Source organism: Rhinolophus sinicus, chromosome 18, assembly GCF_057876585.1.
Source record: "Rhinolophus sinicus isolate RSI-liver-muscle chromosome 18, RSI-T2T, whole genome shotgun sequence".
NCBI classification, from domain to species: domain Eukaryota; kingdom Metazoa; phylum Chordata; class Mammalia; order Chiroptera; family Rhinolophidae; genus Rhinolophus; species Rhinolophus sinicus.
Genome location: NC_142518.1, coordinates 31764351 through 31784054, shown reverse-complemented (window position 1 = coordinate 31784054; position 19704 = coordinate 31764351). Strand labels below are relative to the sequence as shown.

Here is a 19704-nt window from a genome sequence, read left to right as displayed (position 1 = left end):
ATTTGTTTGTTGTTAGGCATTTTTATGTATGGTGTAGCCTAAATATCTACAAATCGTAAACCTTTGTCTTACATGAGTATCAACAAATCTAACTGTAATCTGAAGAATGCTTAGTCAATATTTGACCTCTCAACTAGCATAGTTGTGCATAGTAGGGGAGGTAAAAAAAGACAAAACCAAAACCAACCCCCCTAAAATCCCCACCTGTTTTAGAGAAGTTAGGAAATAGAAGTGGCAGACTAGCCAAGATCATTTTTAACTTGTCACTTTTCAAAGCAGATTGTTGAATGAGACATTTCATCTAAGGTAGAAAGTAATATTTTAATTGCATTTTCTACACTATAGAGATTTTTCTCTAATGAATTAATTTTCTTCAGAAAGTTAAATTTTGGATCATTTAGGTGTGTGGGGTTTTTAAAATAGATTTATATTCTTTCACAGTCTTCTCATACTCTGAATTTCAAATACAAAAGGAAAAAAAGTTTATGTCCATGATTTCCTGTGGAGAATGCCAGCACTGATACTGTTAATGACCAGCCCTAGTAAAATAAGCATAAATCTTTTGCGAGAACATTCCTTCCTAGAAGGAGTTGGGTTTGCCCTTTCCCAAGATTTAGATTTCCGTGAAAATTCTTTTAGGCATCTTGGCCAGAAACAGTTCTTTAATTTTACTCTGTATTCATCTTATTAAATGTTGCTTATATCAGAGGAAAACAATACTGTGATTACTAAAATATTGATGAATTTAAAATAAGGAAATTGCCACATTGACAGAATTTTGGACCATCTATTCAAATATGATTTTAAAGAAAGGTATGCATACAGCTCGTCTTCTGACAAGTTTCCTTGAATAAGAGATGATTAACAAGAAGATCCCACTGAAATCGTCAGCCATTTTAAGATGAAAATATTGTTTGGTGAAATAATAAATATGAAGCTCTGGATTTTAGCAAAGACTGATAAATGTTAATTGGATTTTCTCCTTTGCTTTTAGCTGTATGACAAAATTAACACAAAGTCTTCACCACAAATCAGGAATCCTCCGAGTGATGCAGTACAGAGAGCCAAAGAGGTAAGTGATATATTTTGTAAATGTATCAGGGTATCACATTTGCTACCTTTATTGAAAACATTTCTCCTGCACAGGAAGAGGCAGTTTCCTTAGAATCACAGTTGGACCATTATACTCAGATTTAATATTTCTAAGTTGATCACTGAGTATTTGCATAGAGAAAAGAAAAAAATCTCAGCAGCAGCATTGTCTAGATTTCTGGTTCTGGTTCTGCTGTGTAAACTTGAACACGTTAACATATCAATTTTGCTTCTCTTTTTTAAAAAAATTATTTTACTGCACTTGGTGGAAATAGGCATGCTCTGAAAATTTGAGTTGCTTTTTTAAGGTGGTAATGTTTGAAAGTTAATTAAATATCTACATCAACTAAGTTCAGATATAAGTCATTTTTATAAATTGTCAGTGTACATCTGTCATAGACGTTTTAAAACTTTTTTAATATAGACACATAACATTGCAAAAAGTTTGGAAAATAAAAATTCATTTATAACCCCATCACCCTAACACAGTAATTTTCATTTGCATATCCTTTTCCAGTCACTACCATTTGCATATAAATTTTCATATAGTTTCAATCAAAATGTATCTTTCATTTACCTAACATTACATAATGAGCATTTTTCCATGTGTCTACTTGGTCTTTGTATATATAAATTCTAATGACAGCATAATTTTTCTTTGTTATTACTAAATTATAATGAATTAGCAATTCCTCTATTGTTAGACACCTAGGGGTTTTTTTTCACTTGTTGATGTTATAAAAGTCTTTTTGCAAATATTTCCCTTTGAAAAAAATGTTTCTTATAAAGTGAGATTACTAAGTAAAAGAATATGAAAGACAGAATTCCCTCCCTATCAGATTTTAAACCCATACTGGAAAATATCGTATATTCACTGAGAAACAAGACCAGGGATGTGGGGTCTGCTAGGCCTGCCCATGTGGTCAGGACACCAGCCTGGAGCAGTTCTAACTTAGGAGACCACACGTCAGTGTTTAAAATCATAGACTGTGAAAGTAGTAGGGGACCAGAGAGAGTATATGGTTTCATCCTTTCATTTCACTGGTAGAAAAACTCAAAGCATAAAATACACCAAAAGTTGGCTTATCATCATTAAACCGTATGAATTACCAGCATAACCAGTCACTTGGTAAAGATGCATTTAGATAAGAAAGAAACCATGTAGTTTCTGTCTGTTCATTCATTCTACCTTGAGGAGGTGGTTCGATAGCACAATAAGTATGCTGCTGAAATCTAAGCCTTAGGCTAAATGACTTCATAATATCCCTTCCTGCCCCAGTATTAAGAGTCTCCAACTTGAAGTGATAGGTTCCTACTGGATGGATGACTTTTGTGCCCCTGACATCCAGTCCTGCTGAAGCAATCCTTGGTTGGATCCACTTTTGGGACTGAGTGCAATGTGTATAACCAACCACTCTGTGAGTCCAACCACCTGCTGTTAAGAATCTAACAGTATGTTTACTCTGAAAGAGAACAAAGGCTTTCCCCAGGGCCAATATCACATAACCAAATTTTAAATGGGTAAAGTCCATCCTGGTGTTGAGGAATAACTTTTGAAGAACAACTTCCCTTGAAAACAACCATTTCACCTGTACAGAGAAAATGTTAACACCTATAATTAGTGAAGAAAATTTGAGTAGAAAGAGAAAAGTTTGGGTTTTTGGTTTTTTTAATTATTCTCTTGGATTCCCTGACAATTAATCCTAGGAACCATTGGCAGAGGTGTGGTTCTTTCTATGTGGGGAGATGTGTATGGAAGATAACATTGATTCTGCCAGGTTGCAAGGAAAATTATCTGTGTTTTTCTTCTTTAAATTGTTTTTATTTGATCTATGTCATTTTAATCATTCTAAAAGGAATTGACAGTTTTGTTAATATAAAAGAAAGCTGTTATTAAGTTTTATTAGATTCATTTTGGTGGTGAGTTTGGAAAAAAGGTTTGTGGAGATATTTTTCCATTAACTGAATTAAAGTTACTTACACCTGTAATAAATATGTGCTGTGGACTTGTTTTGTTTTGTGTTTTTCAATAACCCTTTGGGTTATAGTTGGATAATATAGGCAGAGTCTATTACAGCAATTTGTTTTATTTTTGTTGCTATCAATACAGTTCTCTCATATATTAATAACCTTTGAATAAAATGATGAATTTTTCCAAAATAATTGTTTTGCCTGCCATTAAAAACTCATTCATAGTTTTTAACTTAAAAGAACTCTATATTTTTAAAATCTGACATCCTGTTTTCACTATTATATAGCTTGCTTATTTTTTATGTTTCAGGTATTGGAAGAAATTTCATGTTACCCTGAGAATAATGATGCAAAGGAACTAAAACGTATTTTAACACAACCTCATTTCATGGTAAGTAACTATTAAACTTCCATAGAACTAAAACCTTATTTTCAGAAGAAGTTTATAATATTTTTTTTAATTTTTATTAAAGTATAGTTGGCATACAATATTATATTAGTTTCAGGTGTACAACATAGTGATTCAATATTTATATACCTTGCAATGTGATCACCACAATAAGTCTAGTAACCATCTGTCACCGTGCAAAGTTATTCCCTGTGCTGTATATTACATCCCCATGGCTTATTTATTTTATAACTGGAAATTTGTACTTCTTATTCCCCTTAACCTTTAAAAACAGCTTGTAATATTCCTCATAAAACAGCCATCCTCATCAAATGCATTTTTATATGTATAATATCAGACTGTTAAGATTACAGTACCAACTAATACCAAATACATTAAGATTCGTTTGTTTACTTTGTGTCACAGTTGTAAATATGCTATTTTGAGGTGACTCTTCAAAGACTGCATTGTCATCAGACAAGAGATTTGCTTCCTGATAAGACAGTCCCTAAGTCACTGGAACTGTTTGTGTTACTTAAACCACAGGAGCTCAGATTGGAGACAGTTTTCACTAACAAAGAATTCTCTGAACCTAGGTGATATATTGGAAGAGTTATATCTCCTGACAATGCAAAACTCCTGTTTTCTTCATTCATTTCTACTATATGGAAAATAAGGATAACACCTGTATTTGGCAGATTATTATAAAACTAAATGGTTAAGCAGAACTCAAAATAGATAAGATACCTTTCTGTAGAAGAAGGTCCATAGTTGTCTACTTAACTGCAGTTCGAAGGCACAATTACAGATGGAAATTCATGTTGAATATAACATTTTTAAAACATTAGCCACATCAGTATATGTGGAATATATATGGAGGGTGGAAAATCCAGGTGACTGCCCATTGGGAGAAAATCTGACTTAAATCTATGTTATTACTACTATTGAGGTGATATTTTTAAAATAACAATAGCAGTATATAATAGGTGAATCATATCAGTTACTGTGAGTTTTGATGTACATGATACTTTATGATACAATGTTTTTAAAACTTTTACCCAGTCATTGAAATAGAATATTTCCTCAAAGTGACCACCTAAAAAGAAGCAATTACTGTATTCACCCTAACTCTCCCACCTAAACATGAAAGGCTGAATTCAAGTATAATCCTTGAGAATATTTGACTTGATTCCATGTGATAGCTGCACTCTCCAGTTACAGGAAGCCAGGTTCAGTCTAAACTTGTTTGTATTCACCTATGTCACATTCTAATACATGCCAGCCTGCTGGCGCAGACCCCTTCCCCAGTGAATGGGCACATCTCACTTCAGCTTGCATATTCTTATTGAATTTATTATCTCATTTAATTGTTATTATCTGTTTCATAGACAAGGAAAATGAAGACACACCTTAGTAGTATCCTCAAGTTTGAGAAATCACAAATATCAGGAGTTAATTACCCCTACTTAATATTATTGTGTTCCCTGATTGTTTCATATGTGTAGGCCACGTTTCCCTAGATTATAACTAATTCCCCTTTAGCCATCATGTCTTATATAGTGTAAAAGTGGTTAAAGCTAGATTCAGGTGGACCTGGGATTGAACTCCACCTTGCCACCTCCAGTTCTGTGAACTCTGACTCTCTCTGAGCCAACCTCATGGAGTTGGAATAAGAATTAAGTAGATGGCACATCTACCGTGCTTAGCGCAGTACCTGACATGTGCTAGATGCCTAATAAATGTCAACTGATGAACATTATTAGTTACTCCATGGTGTCCGATCATGTGTAGGGTCCATAGTATATTCTCAGTAAAACACTGACTAGGTTAGGAACGTGCCCATTAGCAGATAGGTTAGCGTTGCCTCAACTATTCTGTGCAGTGTGGTTTCCATAGATAGAAATCTGCATGTTTTAGACAGACATGTCTATCTATAAACTGCTAAGTAACCTCAGCTCAAGTCAGAGAATGACATACGACCATTTGAAACCAGAAGACCTTTCAGATTTGCTATCAACAAAATAAAGAAATTACCATACACCCAAATAAGAGCCGTTTTTAAGGTTAAGAAATTTTTCAAAATAATTAATTCTCTGATAGCCCTATGTCTGACAACTTACCTACGTTTGAAGCCTTGATTTATTTTGCTTTTCTGAAGTCAGAAGTTAATATGTGCATTGCTCTTGGTAAACATTTTCAGAAATAATAATTCTTATAATTTCTGAATACCTAGCTAGATGCTTAAAAGACATTTTCATTCATTCGTCAAATACATAAATGCCTACTATGTGCCAGACACTGTGCTGGGCACTGAGGAGAGTGGTGAATAGGACAAACAAGGTCCCTGCCCTCATGGAACTTCCATTCTAGTGGGGGTGGGGTGGGAGTGGAGAGGTGAGCTAGAGACAGACAGTGAGCATGTAAACTAACAAGATAATTTCATATGAACTATGAAATTATGAAGAAACTATGAAGAAAAGAAAGGATAATGGGGCAGAGATGACAGTAAAGTGGGAGCTACTTTAGATAGTCAGGGAGAAACCCCTGTGAGAAGTGAGTTGAGATTTGTTAGATGAAAGAACCAACCTTCTGATGGTCCAAACCTGGGGAAGAGCAACTGCAAAGGCCCAGTCCAGAGGCAGGAAGGACCTTTGTAGGTCCAAGGTACAGAAGTAAGGCCGTTCTAGCTGGGATATAGTAAACAAGGGAGCAAGTGGTACAAGAAAATCTAGAAGAGGTTGGCAGAGGCCCCACCATGTAGGGCCTTTCAGGCCATTGTAAGGAATCTGGATTTTCTCCTGATTGCAGTGGGATGGCACTGAGTGATTATAAGCAGGAAATATTATCAGATCTGTGCTTTAGAGATTGTTAGGGCTGGTGTGTAGAGAATGGACTGTAGAGGGGATGAGAGTTAAAAGGAAGAGACCAATTAAGAGACTGTTGTGAGAGGTGGTAAAAGCTTGGAGAAGGATGGGGGTGGTGGGAAATGGGCAGATTGAGATCCTACAGTAGAGATGGTTGAATGCAACAGGACTTGCTGATGGTAGGGATGTGAGGTGGTGTGACTAACCCCTTTTACAGTTCAGAGAGGAAACTGTGCCCTAGAAAGGTAAAGAGGCTTGCTTGAGGTCACCCACCTAGTAAGTAGCCTCCTTGAGATTCAGAACCTAGATCTTGCTGGCTCCAAAGCCCATGCTCTTAAAAGTGGGTTGACTTGTAATGAGGATCCATTTTCTTGTAAATTTAACTTGAGCTCATTGGTCATTCCCAAATAAGCATATGTTTAGATCATGTCCTATGTGGGAAATATAATTCTGAGCTATATATACTATGTTAAATAAACTTTTAAATGCTGGGACTTCATATCTTATAAGCATTTTAAAATCATGGTTTCAAAATCATGGTATTTTTAAAGAAATATTAATAGCTAAAGGGAAATATTTTAATGCTTATAAGATGTTTTAATTATACCAAGGTTTGGGAATTGTTCTTAGTTTATTTATAATTTCACACTTACTTGTTCAATTATCTGGCTTTTTCTTTACTTCCTGATCATTAAAACATGAGGGCTTAACATTGAATTACCTGACACTTAAAAATACAGATAATTGTAAATATTTACAGTAATTAAAGGAAGAGTAAATAAGTAGATTTAAATGATTTTTTAAAGTCTATATTCTAAAGGTCATGGTAAAAAATGTTATCACACTAATCCCTTTTTTAGTTATTCCATTTGAAAGATTGATTTTTTAAAAAGAACAAATCCTTTGCTTATTACAATTGTAAAATAATAAAACATTAAGGATAAAGATAAATATTAATAGAATAATTAGTTTTTTTCTTTAAGAAATCAGATTGGAACAGAAGATTTTAAAAGTAAATTTGTATCCTACTTTCCCCAAAAACAAGATGGTTAAAATCACCTTAGGTTGTCATGAAAACTACATTAAGTGGTAAATTTTATGATTTGTAATTAAAAAGCCAGCGGAACCACTTTGTGAACCTAAAATTCATATTTTTCTTATTCATTTTAAAATAGTCAGTTTTTTTCACTCTCATCTGAAGTTGTTAGTTGTCTTGTCCATATCCTTACTGCAGTACAAAGTGTTTCTTTCCTATTACATGATTCTTATGTAGTTTAAAATAACAGGTATTTCAGCTTAGTAACAATTGCTCAATCATACCTCATAACGTATTTGAAGAAAAATATTCAAACTTTGATTTTCCTATTTTTTAGTGGGCATACTCGTTTTTAATGGCTTTTTAAACCACCTGTAAATAACCCTTTTTTTTTCTGTTCACATATGCATTGGAGCTTTAGATTAAATTTTATTTTCTGGTAACCATCTTTTACAATGGCAAATTGTGGTTAATATCAAGTATGACCTTATTTGGTGACATAAGTTGAGCATTTTTCTTTTAAAAGTCAATTGAGGTATTATTTTGTGATTGTGGGTTTATTCTTGCTTATAAGTGATACATTAGACACAAGTGTTTGCTTACATATTTAAAAGGATGAATAGAAATCATTTGCAAAAAACAGCATAAACACTTTCTCCAACCCATGTAACTGACATTGTAACCTGATAAAAACTTGGTTCTCTGTGTTTACCTGACTATATATCCTCCAGTCATACAAAGCATGATTTTTTAAATTTACTAATTATGGAAGACACGGCTATTAGTTGATACAATTGACATATCTTTAGCAAATGAAGTTTTCGGTTTGTCTATTATTGGTTCTTGATTTTTACCCTAAATCTTACTCTCTTAAGTGGTCACAATTAAACCAGAAAAAGAGGGATTTACCCACACAGCACAACCTCCACACTTGGACTTGGGGTACCAGTGCAGTGTGTAGTCAGGCAACCGTCAGGAAACCAAGGACCCCAGGGCCATTGTAGAGCCCTCCTCTCAAGCTGCATTGTTTAGTGCCCCTCGGGGCCCCTCACCAAGATGCCAGTTTAGACCAGCTCTCTGAGATCCTGGAAATACCTGCCATTTCGTTAGAAACCCAAATGCATATACTGCTCCAAGTATATGCTGTATTGATGACAAATCAACACCATCTTCTTTATGATTTGACTGCGTTGTTACTTTATTTTTGGCTCATATGCATGCCTTTACAATTAAAATAGCCAAGTCATAACTTTGATAAGCCTTCTAATTAAATAACTTAATTTGAGATGCTAATTATACTTTTAAAGCAATTTTAATTGCATTTCATTATCTCCAGATATTTCATCACCACATAGATCACAGATTAAATTGAATTTATAGTTAGCACACAAGAAAATATCTGTGTAAAGCTCCAAACATACTGATATTCAGCAATAAAACTCTCTTTGAAGTTCAAATGTTCAAGCCTATTAAAAACTTTTTGTGATAGCACCAAATGTACAGTAAATGGAAGAATATCCTTTTTTAGGGAAACAAGGGATATTTGTTATCCAGTTTCACCGAGATGACATATGCAGATATCAATACAAAGAAATCACTTTTTCTTTGTTAACAGGTTTTTCAAAAAGAAGTCATAATAATAAAAGTCAACTTATTTTTCTTTTAGTCAAGTGCTCCAAAAAATATAAATGAATAAAAATATTAGATAGTTTTAGATTTTGAGCTCCATATCGTATATGATATTTCGGAAAATTACATTTTTTTCAGGTGCACTTGTGTTTTATTTTTATTTCTTTTACTAAGTCATATGTTATAAATTCTCTTCATCCTTCGGATTGTATAAGAGTTATTGTTAATGCCACCAATGAAAGATATTTGCTCAATGCACAAATTATTGCACTGATTCTTTTTTAATTTGTTTCCATTATAAGGCCCAGCACAAATTTGCCACCTCTATTTACAGATGATTCTTTCTGCTAAATTATTTGAAATTGCATTATGTCAGCCTTTATTTGAACAAGTTAGTTGGTACTTTCTCATAGCGTCAGACAACACCTCTAACCCAGGTAATCAACAAACACACCCATTCATTGATTTTTCTCATTCATTCATTTGTTCATTCAATTTTTGAATCCATCTGTCATGATTATTTGTCACAAAGAAATCAGGATATGGTTGTATCTAGGTGTAATGTGTTTTGAGTTATCTGTAGATGAGAGATAACTTTGAGAGGTAAATAATAATTTTATATATGTTTATATAATAGATTTCTGCTAGAATAGTACTGTTATTGATATTTCACTTCCTTCATAAAATACCAGGCCTTACTTCAGACTCACGATGTAGTGGCACATGAAGTTTACAGCGATGAAGCATTGAGGGTCACACCTCCTCCCACTTCGCCCTATTTAAATGGTGATTCTCCAGAAAGCGCCAACGGAGACATGGATATGGAGAATGTGACCAGAGTTCGGTTGGTCCAGTTCCAAAAGAACACAGATGAACCAATGGTGAGTGGGAAAAGAAAATGTTTTCTATACTCTCATAAAATCCCAGCATGAGTTAGAGCACCTAACTTCAACCTGTACTACTAGGAAGTGGGGAGGGGAGGAGGGCATGGATAGTTTCAAAGAAATCACTTCCCAGATCCTCATTTCACCACCATCACCACTACCACCACCCATAATTGTTATGCTGACATCATGTCTGAGGCATATTGGTTTTCCTTCCCACCTTTCCTTTCACAATTGCTATTCAACTTTACAAAGAGAGAGAGAGAGACATATCTGGTACTTTACGCCAGAGTGTGAAAACCTCTGGGGCAGCAAAGAAAGGGACAATTTGAAATGTTGTTATTGGTTTAAAGTGCATGTCCAATGACATTGTAAAAAAACATCCTTTTATAAGTCCCGTGGTCTCCAGATCTTTTGCCTTCAACAAAATTAGAGGAAGACTACTTCAGAAGGCATTCAAAGAGTTGAGTAACATTGCTAAAATAAAATTCCTTCCATTCACATCTATGAATTAATTTTCTCAGTGCTTAGGAATAGGATTGGAATTGAATAGATGCTGACCCCAGCTCATTCTCATAGAATTAACATAGGTTGAGAAGATCAAAGAAAGGCTCCTTGATGTTAACTGAACAAAAGCAGGGTGCCAGGTGGGTAGGATGGAGTGGAGACCACCCAGGGAAACCAAGTAGCATGTGTAGAAACGCTGGTAGTAAAAAGCCTCTTAACATAGTTTCAAAATGAAAGGAAGGCACCACAGTTGAACTGTAGAAAACAAGGTGAGTGGCAGGAACGGGACCACACAAATGTTGAAAGACATGTTAAGGAGTCTGTTTTTTATCTTAAAATCATCAGGAAGCTATTAAAGAGTTTTAAGCAGGGAGATAAGATCAGATTTTTATTTGAGAAATAATGACTCTAGAGAATGGGTTAGAGGGGAACAAGAGTGGATATGGAAGACCAGTTATACAGGGGAGAGATGATGGAAGTGTGAACTAGAGGGATGGATATCAAATGGAAAGAAGTGAATGGATTTAACAAAAAAGTAAAATCAAGAGACCTTGATAATGGATTGACCGTGCAGATGAGGGAGAAGCAAGTATCAAGGATGACCCTAAACTCTAGGCTTTCACAACTAGATAAACAATGATGCTACCTACTGAGACGGAATATTGGGAAAGTTCCAAGTTTGGGGGAGGAATCATATGTTTAGGGGGAAAAAATTCAAATTTAATGCATTTGTATCTTTTCCTCAGAGCACAGGAAGGGGATATTGGGATATAGAGAAACAAAGACCTACTTAATAAAGTTGCCCAGTTGCTCTCCACATTAAAGGAAGAGTTACAGAGCAGTGATTCTATGACTGCGATTTCTAGAGAGCCCTCAACTGTAGACATTTCAGGTTATAATTCTCATTTACTGTTCTTTGCCAGTTATACTTTATTATCCCAGCATTTGCAGCAGGCAGGGGATATGCAAATCACCTCACCCCTTCTGGTGCTCTCCAAGCAAAACCTTTGGCATAAGAGCACGGGCAGTAGCAGCTTTGGGGTTCCTTGGGCAAATCACTTCATGTCAGTGGGCCTCAGTTTGCTCATATTTTGCTTAGCAAGTATTGCCAAAAGCATACTTGAGTAAAAAATCCTCAAGATCCCGCCCAGCTCTGAAAGTCTAATATTCATTCATTTTTATATATTCATTCACTCATTTAGCAAATGTTTGTTAAGTGCCTACTGTGTGTAGATACCTATATTAGACGTCAGTGACGTAGTGGCAGATAAGACATGGGTCCTTCCTGGAGCTCACTTTCCACAGGGCTGCCTACATCAAACAAGCAAATAAGCAGTTTAGCACTGTGTGTTTAACAACAGTCATGACAGAGCTATACAGGAGAGAAGTCTGTGTCAGAGGCAGGAAGAAGGGGTGATCAGCCAAGCAAAGCAGACAGGAAAGTGAAATTGACCACAGGAAGGCGGCACAGAAGTGTCTTGTGATCCTCATATTCTAAAGCAGTCCAATGACAGTTACTTGGCCTTTTGTATGAAGACTGAAACATATACTGAGGGAATGCGTAAAACTACATCCCTGAGTTACTTTTTTCAGAAAGTATCAAATGGCCTTGAATCTCCCCTAAAGTCTCCTTAAAGAAGCCTTTCTCTCTTCTGTCTTCTATGACCCTAGTGAAGGTGTATATTTCTTCTCCTATCGACTGGGTGCCATAAAAATGGGAATTATTTTATGGAAAACATATACCTTCAATACTATAGTTCTCTGTTACATTTGCTACAGCTTCATTTGCTTGCTTTGCTGTCTTATTCAAAGCATTACATTACTATGCAAGATATACCCGTATGTTCTCTTTTTGCTTTTTGGAACTTCTACAATGTGTCCAACTATGCTAGGTCCACCCCCCAAGGATGATATGCTCCCATTACACCCTTGTTTTCCCATTTGTAACATCGCTCTTGTAATCATTTCTCTATTGATTGGAACTTTCTTAGTTGAAAGTGATAAAGACCAAACTTGAACAATCGGGGAAAGGCTTATGTAAACAAGGAAAGGCCAGGAGTTTACCCCAAGCTGAGGATGGTTCAGGAGTAGGCACCCAACCCAAACTGGGCCAATCCTTGCCCTAGAATTTGGGAACTTGGGGACAGAGGGAGCATGAGTCAATTCCTCTCTGCAGAGAAATTTCTGGGGCAGACAGAATGGTGATTGTTAACTCCAGTTGGTTTGCGGTGAACTTACCCTAGCCATGAGCGACCCTGTCTGTCTCATGCACTTGTGCCTAGCAGAGTATTTGCCACATAAAGGTTCACAGTAATGTTGGCTGAATGAATACACTGATTTATTAATTTCAAGGATGGAACCCCCATCGTACTATCATTTCTCTTATGAAATTACACATTAATTTACAACATTTTTCCAGGAACACCTCTCTTGGTAACCATACCTGTTGATTGAATGTATAAGTTGGAAATGAAACAAGTCTTGCCTGCCACTTCTAAGAACTACAAAATAGGAACCATGCAAGGTTATATTTTGTAGAATTGTACAAATTCAGACAGAGTCTAGATGATCAAATCTCAAATGTTTTCATGAAGCTTTCTAACAGAGTGTTATTCTCCAATGAAGAAGATAAGACAGAGTCCCCTTACCCTTAATCATCTCAAATTCAAGACCAGTTTTCACCAAGAGCACTTTTTAAAAATGTAAATGTCTGGGCTCCATTCCAGACTTCTTGAATCTAAATCCAAAGAGTGAGTTTAAAAGTCAGTATTATTTAAAATGCCCCCATGTGATTCTTAGAATCAACCAGGTCTAGTGCAAAAATATGTTTATGAAAGCTTGTCTTATACTCATAATGATGAATTATTAGAAAACCAAAAGCAATCTATTTCATAGAATAGTATTCTGACATTAAATATATGGAGCTTCTGGCCAGATTTACCCTCTCACTTGAAACCACCAAAAAAAATTTTAAACAGACAAAATTACATGAGAGAACACTTTTCGATATTGAACATCAAGCAACAAAGGACAGTGATCCCTAAGAGACAGGAAGCAAACAAGATGAGCCCGATGATTGCCCCACCTTACTGACTTGAGAGTTTCCAGGCCCCAGCACAGAGAGGGGGAACTGAGGCAGAGCAGACAGACTCCCTGAATGAAGGAGACAGAACTGAAAATCTGGGGAGACCAAGGCATCTAAAGTTCATAGGAAAGAGTATTGAAGAAGAGAGGGCTGCACAGAGAGAGAACCCCAGAGATCTATAGAGGATCCCCTTCAGGTATTATTCTGAATAGTGATCAGCACATTTATGAGAGAAAACTACCCAGAGCCAAGGAAAGACCACCCAAAAGGATTAGAGAGAACAGTGCCCAACACTGACTGCCTGTTCCCACCCGCCAAACTGGAAAAACCAATTTGTGGGGCATTGTGGAGAGTGCTCAGGAAGGTTTTGCCTCAGTAATGAGGAATAATTAGCCCTACACAGAGAATTGCTCCAGACTTGCCTAACGAATCATGAAAGCAAGACCCAAAGGATCAAACTTTCTAAGTAACTGAACTGCGTCCCAGAACAAAGCTTAAGAATATTTATAGGAATAAAAATAGCATCTAGCATGCAACAAGGCAAAATTCACAATGTCTGGCATCTAATCAAAGATTACTATTATTATAGCAATCAAAATACCAAAATACCAAAAATAATTTGTCATGGCGTGGTGGGGTAATGGTTTTCCCCTCCATTTTCCATATTTTCTCTACTGTTTTCCTAACTTTTGTAATTAGAATTATCTACAGCAAAATCACAAATATAGAAACAAGTACCATCTCATAGTAATTCTATTTTTACTTAACTTTTTACAGGGAATCACTTTGAAAATGAATGAGCTAAATCATTGTATTGTTGCAAGAATTATGCATGGGGGCATGATTCACAGGCAAGGTAAGTTTTACAGATAATTCTTTCTCTCTTTTCTTAACTTTTTTTTCCCTGTGGGCTAGTGGAGAAAGTGTTTTTTATGATCCATATAAAAGATCTGTTAAATTTATGTTCCGTATAGATGATCTATCTTTGGTTCTAATCACTGTTGGCCTCCATTTGTTCTTACTCATCTGCACATGCTCCAGCCTGTAGATAATGGAGGGAGGGTATATTACAGTTCTGTTGCTGGGGCATCTCTGAATCACTGTTTAGATCCTGACTTAGAGACCGTGGAGAATAAAGTAGAGTGCCCTATCGAGCCCCACGATATATGGAAGACATCTATTCTGGGATATAAGGTATATATTTAAAAAGTTAAATGACAGTTCAAGAATTGCTCTCTCTCATCCATTTGGGAACAAGATGTACTATTTATAAATTAGGAGATTAGAGTTTGATAAATAATATAAAAATTCAGTGGTAAAATAAAAGATATGAAATCTATGATTAAGTTCTTAATGCCTGCTACAGTAAAGTACAGTCATTCTGGGTAGGGAATTCACTAAGAACTGAAGTAGACTAAGAATGATTTTTTGAGAAAGTGGAACATTCATTAAGCTTCGGGTGGGCAGGATTTGGACATGTAGGGTTAGGCTCCTCTTTGAAAGAAAGGGCTGAGTTATATGCACTAGTATTTAGAGTCTGATCCAAAAATGGTTCTCCTGTCCAAAAATTAGACTTCCTTTCTTTGCTATCAGGTTATTTTTGTATTTAATACCTCTTTCCTTAACCCCAGAGAGCAAGAAGTAGCACCGTAAGCATTTTAGTGCCTTCCTGTCCTCTTAGAGATGACTGCTGTGTACACAGATGGTGTCTGACGTTACTGCTGCCTTCGGGGAGCCTTTATGGGCTTAGGGAGTGGACAGCACTCACACAGGAGGATGTTTGGTTTTAGATTCCAGTATGATTTTTTATTATTTTTCATAATTTGCTGTAAATTTAGTAAAGTCACAATATCATTATTTATTTAATCTCTTATATTACTGCACTTTCTAGACCCTGCCATCTCTAATAGAAGTGGTATGGTGGACATCTTGTCTTAGTCTTGTTTTTAAAAGGTAGCTTTCCAATTTTTTTCCACGAAAAATAACATTTACTGTCGATTTTTAGTAGATAGCTTTTATTAGGGCTGAGGAAGTTCCCTTATATTCTTAGTTGCTGAGCATTTTAATTATGATAGGGTTTTGAATTTTATCAAGTTTTGTCTGTGCATGTGCTGAGATAATCATTTGGTGTTATTTTCTTTTTATCTATTGTGGTAAATGACTTTTAAAGATTTCCTAATGATAAACCCCCTTTGCGTTTCTCACATAAACCCAACTTAGTCATTATGTATTATCTTTTGTATGTACTGCTCCATTTTATGTGCTAATGTTTTGTTTAGGATTTTGTATTTGCAATTATAATTGAGACTGGCCTGTAGTTAATTTTCCTTTCTGTGTTTCTCTGTCTGGTTTTAGTATCAAAGTCACATTGGGTTCATAGAATGACTTAGAGAGCCTTTTTTCTTCATGACTTCTTTAAAAGACTTTGTATGATATTGGAATGATTCGTACCTTGAAAGTTTGGTAGAACTTGCCTATAAAACTATCAGGGCCTAGTGTTTTGTTTGGTTTTATTGTTGTTTCGTTTTGTTCTGTTTTAAAAGATTTTTTTTTACAACTGCCTCAATTTCTTTAACATTCATAAGGCTACTCAGGCTTTCTATATCTTGAGTGAGTTTTGGTAAATTACATTTTCCTTAAAAATCTTAAATTTTTAAAAATTATTTCAGTAAGCTTCTTCATAGTGTTCTGTTATCTTTTAATTCTCTGTCATCTCTGTAATTATGTCCCCTCGTTCATTCCTAATATCACTTATTTGTGCCTTGTCCATTGTGCCTTGTCCATTTTCTCTTGATCAACTTTGCCAGAGGTTTGTTCAGAAGCCAACTTTGGGTTCTGTTAATTGTATGTTTATTTTCTATTTCATTGTTTTATGACCTAATTTTTATTATCTCCTTCTTTCTTTCTGTTGGTTTTATTTAACTTTTTTTTTTTTTTTTTAAGGAGGGCACAGCTCACAGTGGCCCATGCAGGGATCGAACCGGCAACCTTGGTGTTATCAGCACCACGCTCTAACCAACTGAGCTAACCAGCCACCCCTTTATTTAACTTTTTTTAAACACTCATTCATTTATTCCAGTCTTTCTTCATTTCTAATACATGCATTTAAGACTAAATTCTACCTCTAAATACTGTTTTATCTGTATCCCACCAGTTTTGATATGAAGAATTTTTATTGTAATTCAGTTCTAAGTATTTTTAAATTTCTATTGTGATATTTTTCATCGACCCATAAGTTATTTAGAAGTGTTTTTGACATACAACATTTAAGAGGATTTTCTGTATTTTTTTCATGATTTACTTCTAGCTTAATTGCATTGTGGTCGGAGAATGTGGTCTGTATGACACCATTTCTTTGAGGTTTGTTGAGACTTGCTTTGTGGTATAGCACTTTAATCATTTTTGTAAATGATCCGTGTGTACTTAAGAAGAATATTTATTCTTTAATTGTATGCAGAGTTCTCTATATGATGATTGGCTTGGGGTTAATTTTTTGTTCAAATCATCTATATCATGACAAATTTTTTTGTCTGTTTGACCTATCAATAATTGTTGAAATATCTCATTATCATAGTAGAGTTTTTCAGTTTCTACCTATAGATCTTTCTCCATTTTGGCTTTATGTATTTGAAGCTGTTTTATTAGATGCATAGAAGTGCCTGGTAAATATTTCTATCCTGAATAATACTTTCTACTTAAAACCCATTTTATCTAATATCAATGACATTACTCCAGCTTTATTTTAGTTTTTGGTAGTATGTCTTCTTTCATCTTTTTATTTCCAACCATTCTATGCTTGTATGCTTTAGTGAGTCTCTTCCAAACATTTACAAAGCTGAGTTTTTCATTTTTTAATGCACCCTGATGATGACTATATTTTAATGAGCGAGGTTAGTCCATTAATATTTATTGTGATTTCTGTCATCGTACTTTTTTATTTCTATTCACTCCATTTTTCAGTTGATCTCCTTGTTGATTTTTTTGTTTCATTTTTTTCCACTGATAGTTTAGAATTTCAACACTGTATTTCTATTGTTTAGGTGGTTACCTTAAATTTTTTTCATGCATATTTAAATTTACATATAGTAAAGTGAAACAGTGTCTTACTCCCATTCCCAAAGAATACAAAGATATTGAAACAGTAATTTGATCACACTCCTGACATACATTATTCTTTCCTAGGTCTGTCCTGTTTTAAATCCACAAGTTTGAAATTACCATTAAAATATATGACCATTTTTGTTTGGATTTACAGAAATGTTTATGACTTTATTTGTTCACCCTTCCTTCTCACATCTCAGACCATCCATTGGGGAACATTTTCCTTCTTCCTAAAATATATCTTCAGAAGTTCCTTTAGTGCTAGTCTCTTGTTGGTAGTGTTTATTATAAATATTTTACTTCAGCCTCAATATTAAAGATTACTTTTGCTGAGAGTGCAGTTTTAGGTTGATGGTAACCATTGTCTTTTGGCATCCGTTGTTTGATATTGAGAAGTCTGATGTCACTACAATTGTCCTTGTTTTATAGGTGATCTCTCCTTTCTCTCTGGATGTTTTAAGAGCCTTGTCTTTGATGTTCTGTAGTTTCATTACCTCCCAGCATGGATTTCTTTTTATTTATCCTGTTTGGGACACATTATTCTTCCGGGATCTCTGTAATCATGTTTTCATCAGTTCAAGAAAATTTGCAGCTCTTATTTCTTCAAATATTGCCTTTTCTCCATGCTCTCTATTCTCTCCTTCTGAATTCTAGGTAGATGTAAGTTCAGCATTCCCTCCATATCTCTTAATATCTTTGTTCTATTTTATTTATTTCTTGTTTCCTATTTTCCTTATTTTGCTATTTCTCTGACTGGCAGTCTAGATAGTTTATTTGGTTGTATATTCCAGTTCACTAAAACTCTCTATCTGAACTCCTGTTTAACTCATCCATTCATTGACTTATATCACCAGTTATATTTTTCTTTCCTAGAAGTACTACTAGACATTTGTTCTTATTTTTATTTTCCAGTCTGTCTGTTCATGCCTGATAATCTCTTGTTGCTTGCTCATCTTTGCCATTGGGTCCTTTATTTTTTTCTAATATCTAATATATAGCTATTTTATATTCTGTTATCTGACCATTCAAGTATCTATCCTCCTTGAGGATCGAAATCTGTTTTTCCTGTTTCTGATGACTCGCATAGTAGTTTGCCTATTGTATGTCTGGTGATCTTTGATTTTGAGCTCATTGCTTGTTCTAATCAATGGAAGGCCTGTGGGCCGAAACTGGGTGCACTTTCCTCCAGAGAAGGTTTGTTCCTTGTTCTGCCAGTTGCCATGGAGTGCCACTGTTCTGGGTCTTGGCTCCCCACGAAGTCCTAGGCTCAGTTTCTCTTAACTTTCTGTTAACCCAATGCTCAGAATCCAGCTAGCAGGCATTGCTGCTATGGCATTCACCCTTCCCACTATTTCCTTCTACCCTTAGTTTGCCACCACTCTGGATCTAACTCATGGGGTTCTTTGCATGAAGGGGAGGGTAGGGATGAAAGTAGGAAGTGTTCTTAGGGATTTGCACTCCTTTTGTGAGACCAGTAACATTTCAAGAGGTGTGTCCTAGGCAAGATACAGTTGTGAGAAATTCTTTGACTGACCAATCAGCCATATTGGAAGCAGAAGCCTCCAAATTTGGGTTTTTGTATTATGTTAATTTTCAAACATAAATAGAGGACAGTGCAGTGAGTTCAAGTGGAGAAAAGCACAGTGATCGCCCATGTACCCGTAATCCAGCTAGAATTATTGTTAATTCATGGCCACACTGGTTTCATCTGTACTTGCCCAACTGCCCACCCCCTGGATTATTTTGAAGCAAATCCTAGGTGTCTTATTTTATTTATATACATTTTAGAATATGCCTCTAAAAGATACTGTGAGCTTTTCATAATATCAGGTCAGTATATAAACATGTGCACAATTTATAAATAAGGAGGTAAAATTTTACATAACATTCTATTTAAGCATTGGTTCTCGGTCACTTTTTCCAGTTAAAAGTATTACAGGATGCTGAAATGCCTACCAAATTATTATAAAAAGATTGCAATATGTCGAATATACGTTTATTATTACATAAGTATTATCATATCACAATTCTTTGAAAAGCAATAGCCATTGTATCATATTTGGTAGATAATAATGATAATAATAATAACAGGAAATACTTAAATGGTACTTACTATGTGCCAAAAACTGTTCTGAACCCTCATATGT

General features: G+C 35.2%; 1 protein-coding gene and 1 non-coding gene across 15 annotated transcripts in view; one reads left to right on the top strand and one right to left on the bottom strand.

The window, feature by feature from the left end:
* The window catches only part of CASK (calcium/calmodulin dependent serine protein kinase), a 361531-nt gene that overhangs the window by 304396 nt on the left and 37431 nt on the right, over nucleotides 1-19704 (top strand). For all 14 annotated transcript variants that reach the window (XM_019747875.3, XM_019747874.3, XM_019747869.3 and 11 more), the window contains 4 exons: nucleotides 995-1072; nucleotides 3374-3454; nucleotides 9673-9861; nucleotides 14234-14312. In XM_019747875.3, the coding sequence (XP_019603434.1) occupies nucleotides 995-1072; nucleotides 3374-3454; nucleotides 9673-9861; nucleotides 14234-14312 (427 nt within the window). The remainder of the gene's footprint in view (nucleotides 1-994; nucleotides 1073-3373; nucleotides 3455-9672; nucleotides 9862-14233; nucleotides 14313-19704) is intronic.
* Nucleotides 16417-16490, bottom strand: TRNAI-GAU (transfer RNA isoleucine (anticodon GAU)). The gene has a single exon. It is a non-coding gene; the product is annotated as a tRNA-Ile (tRNA).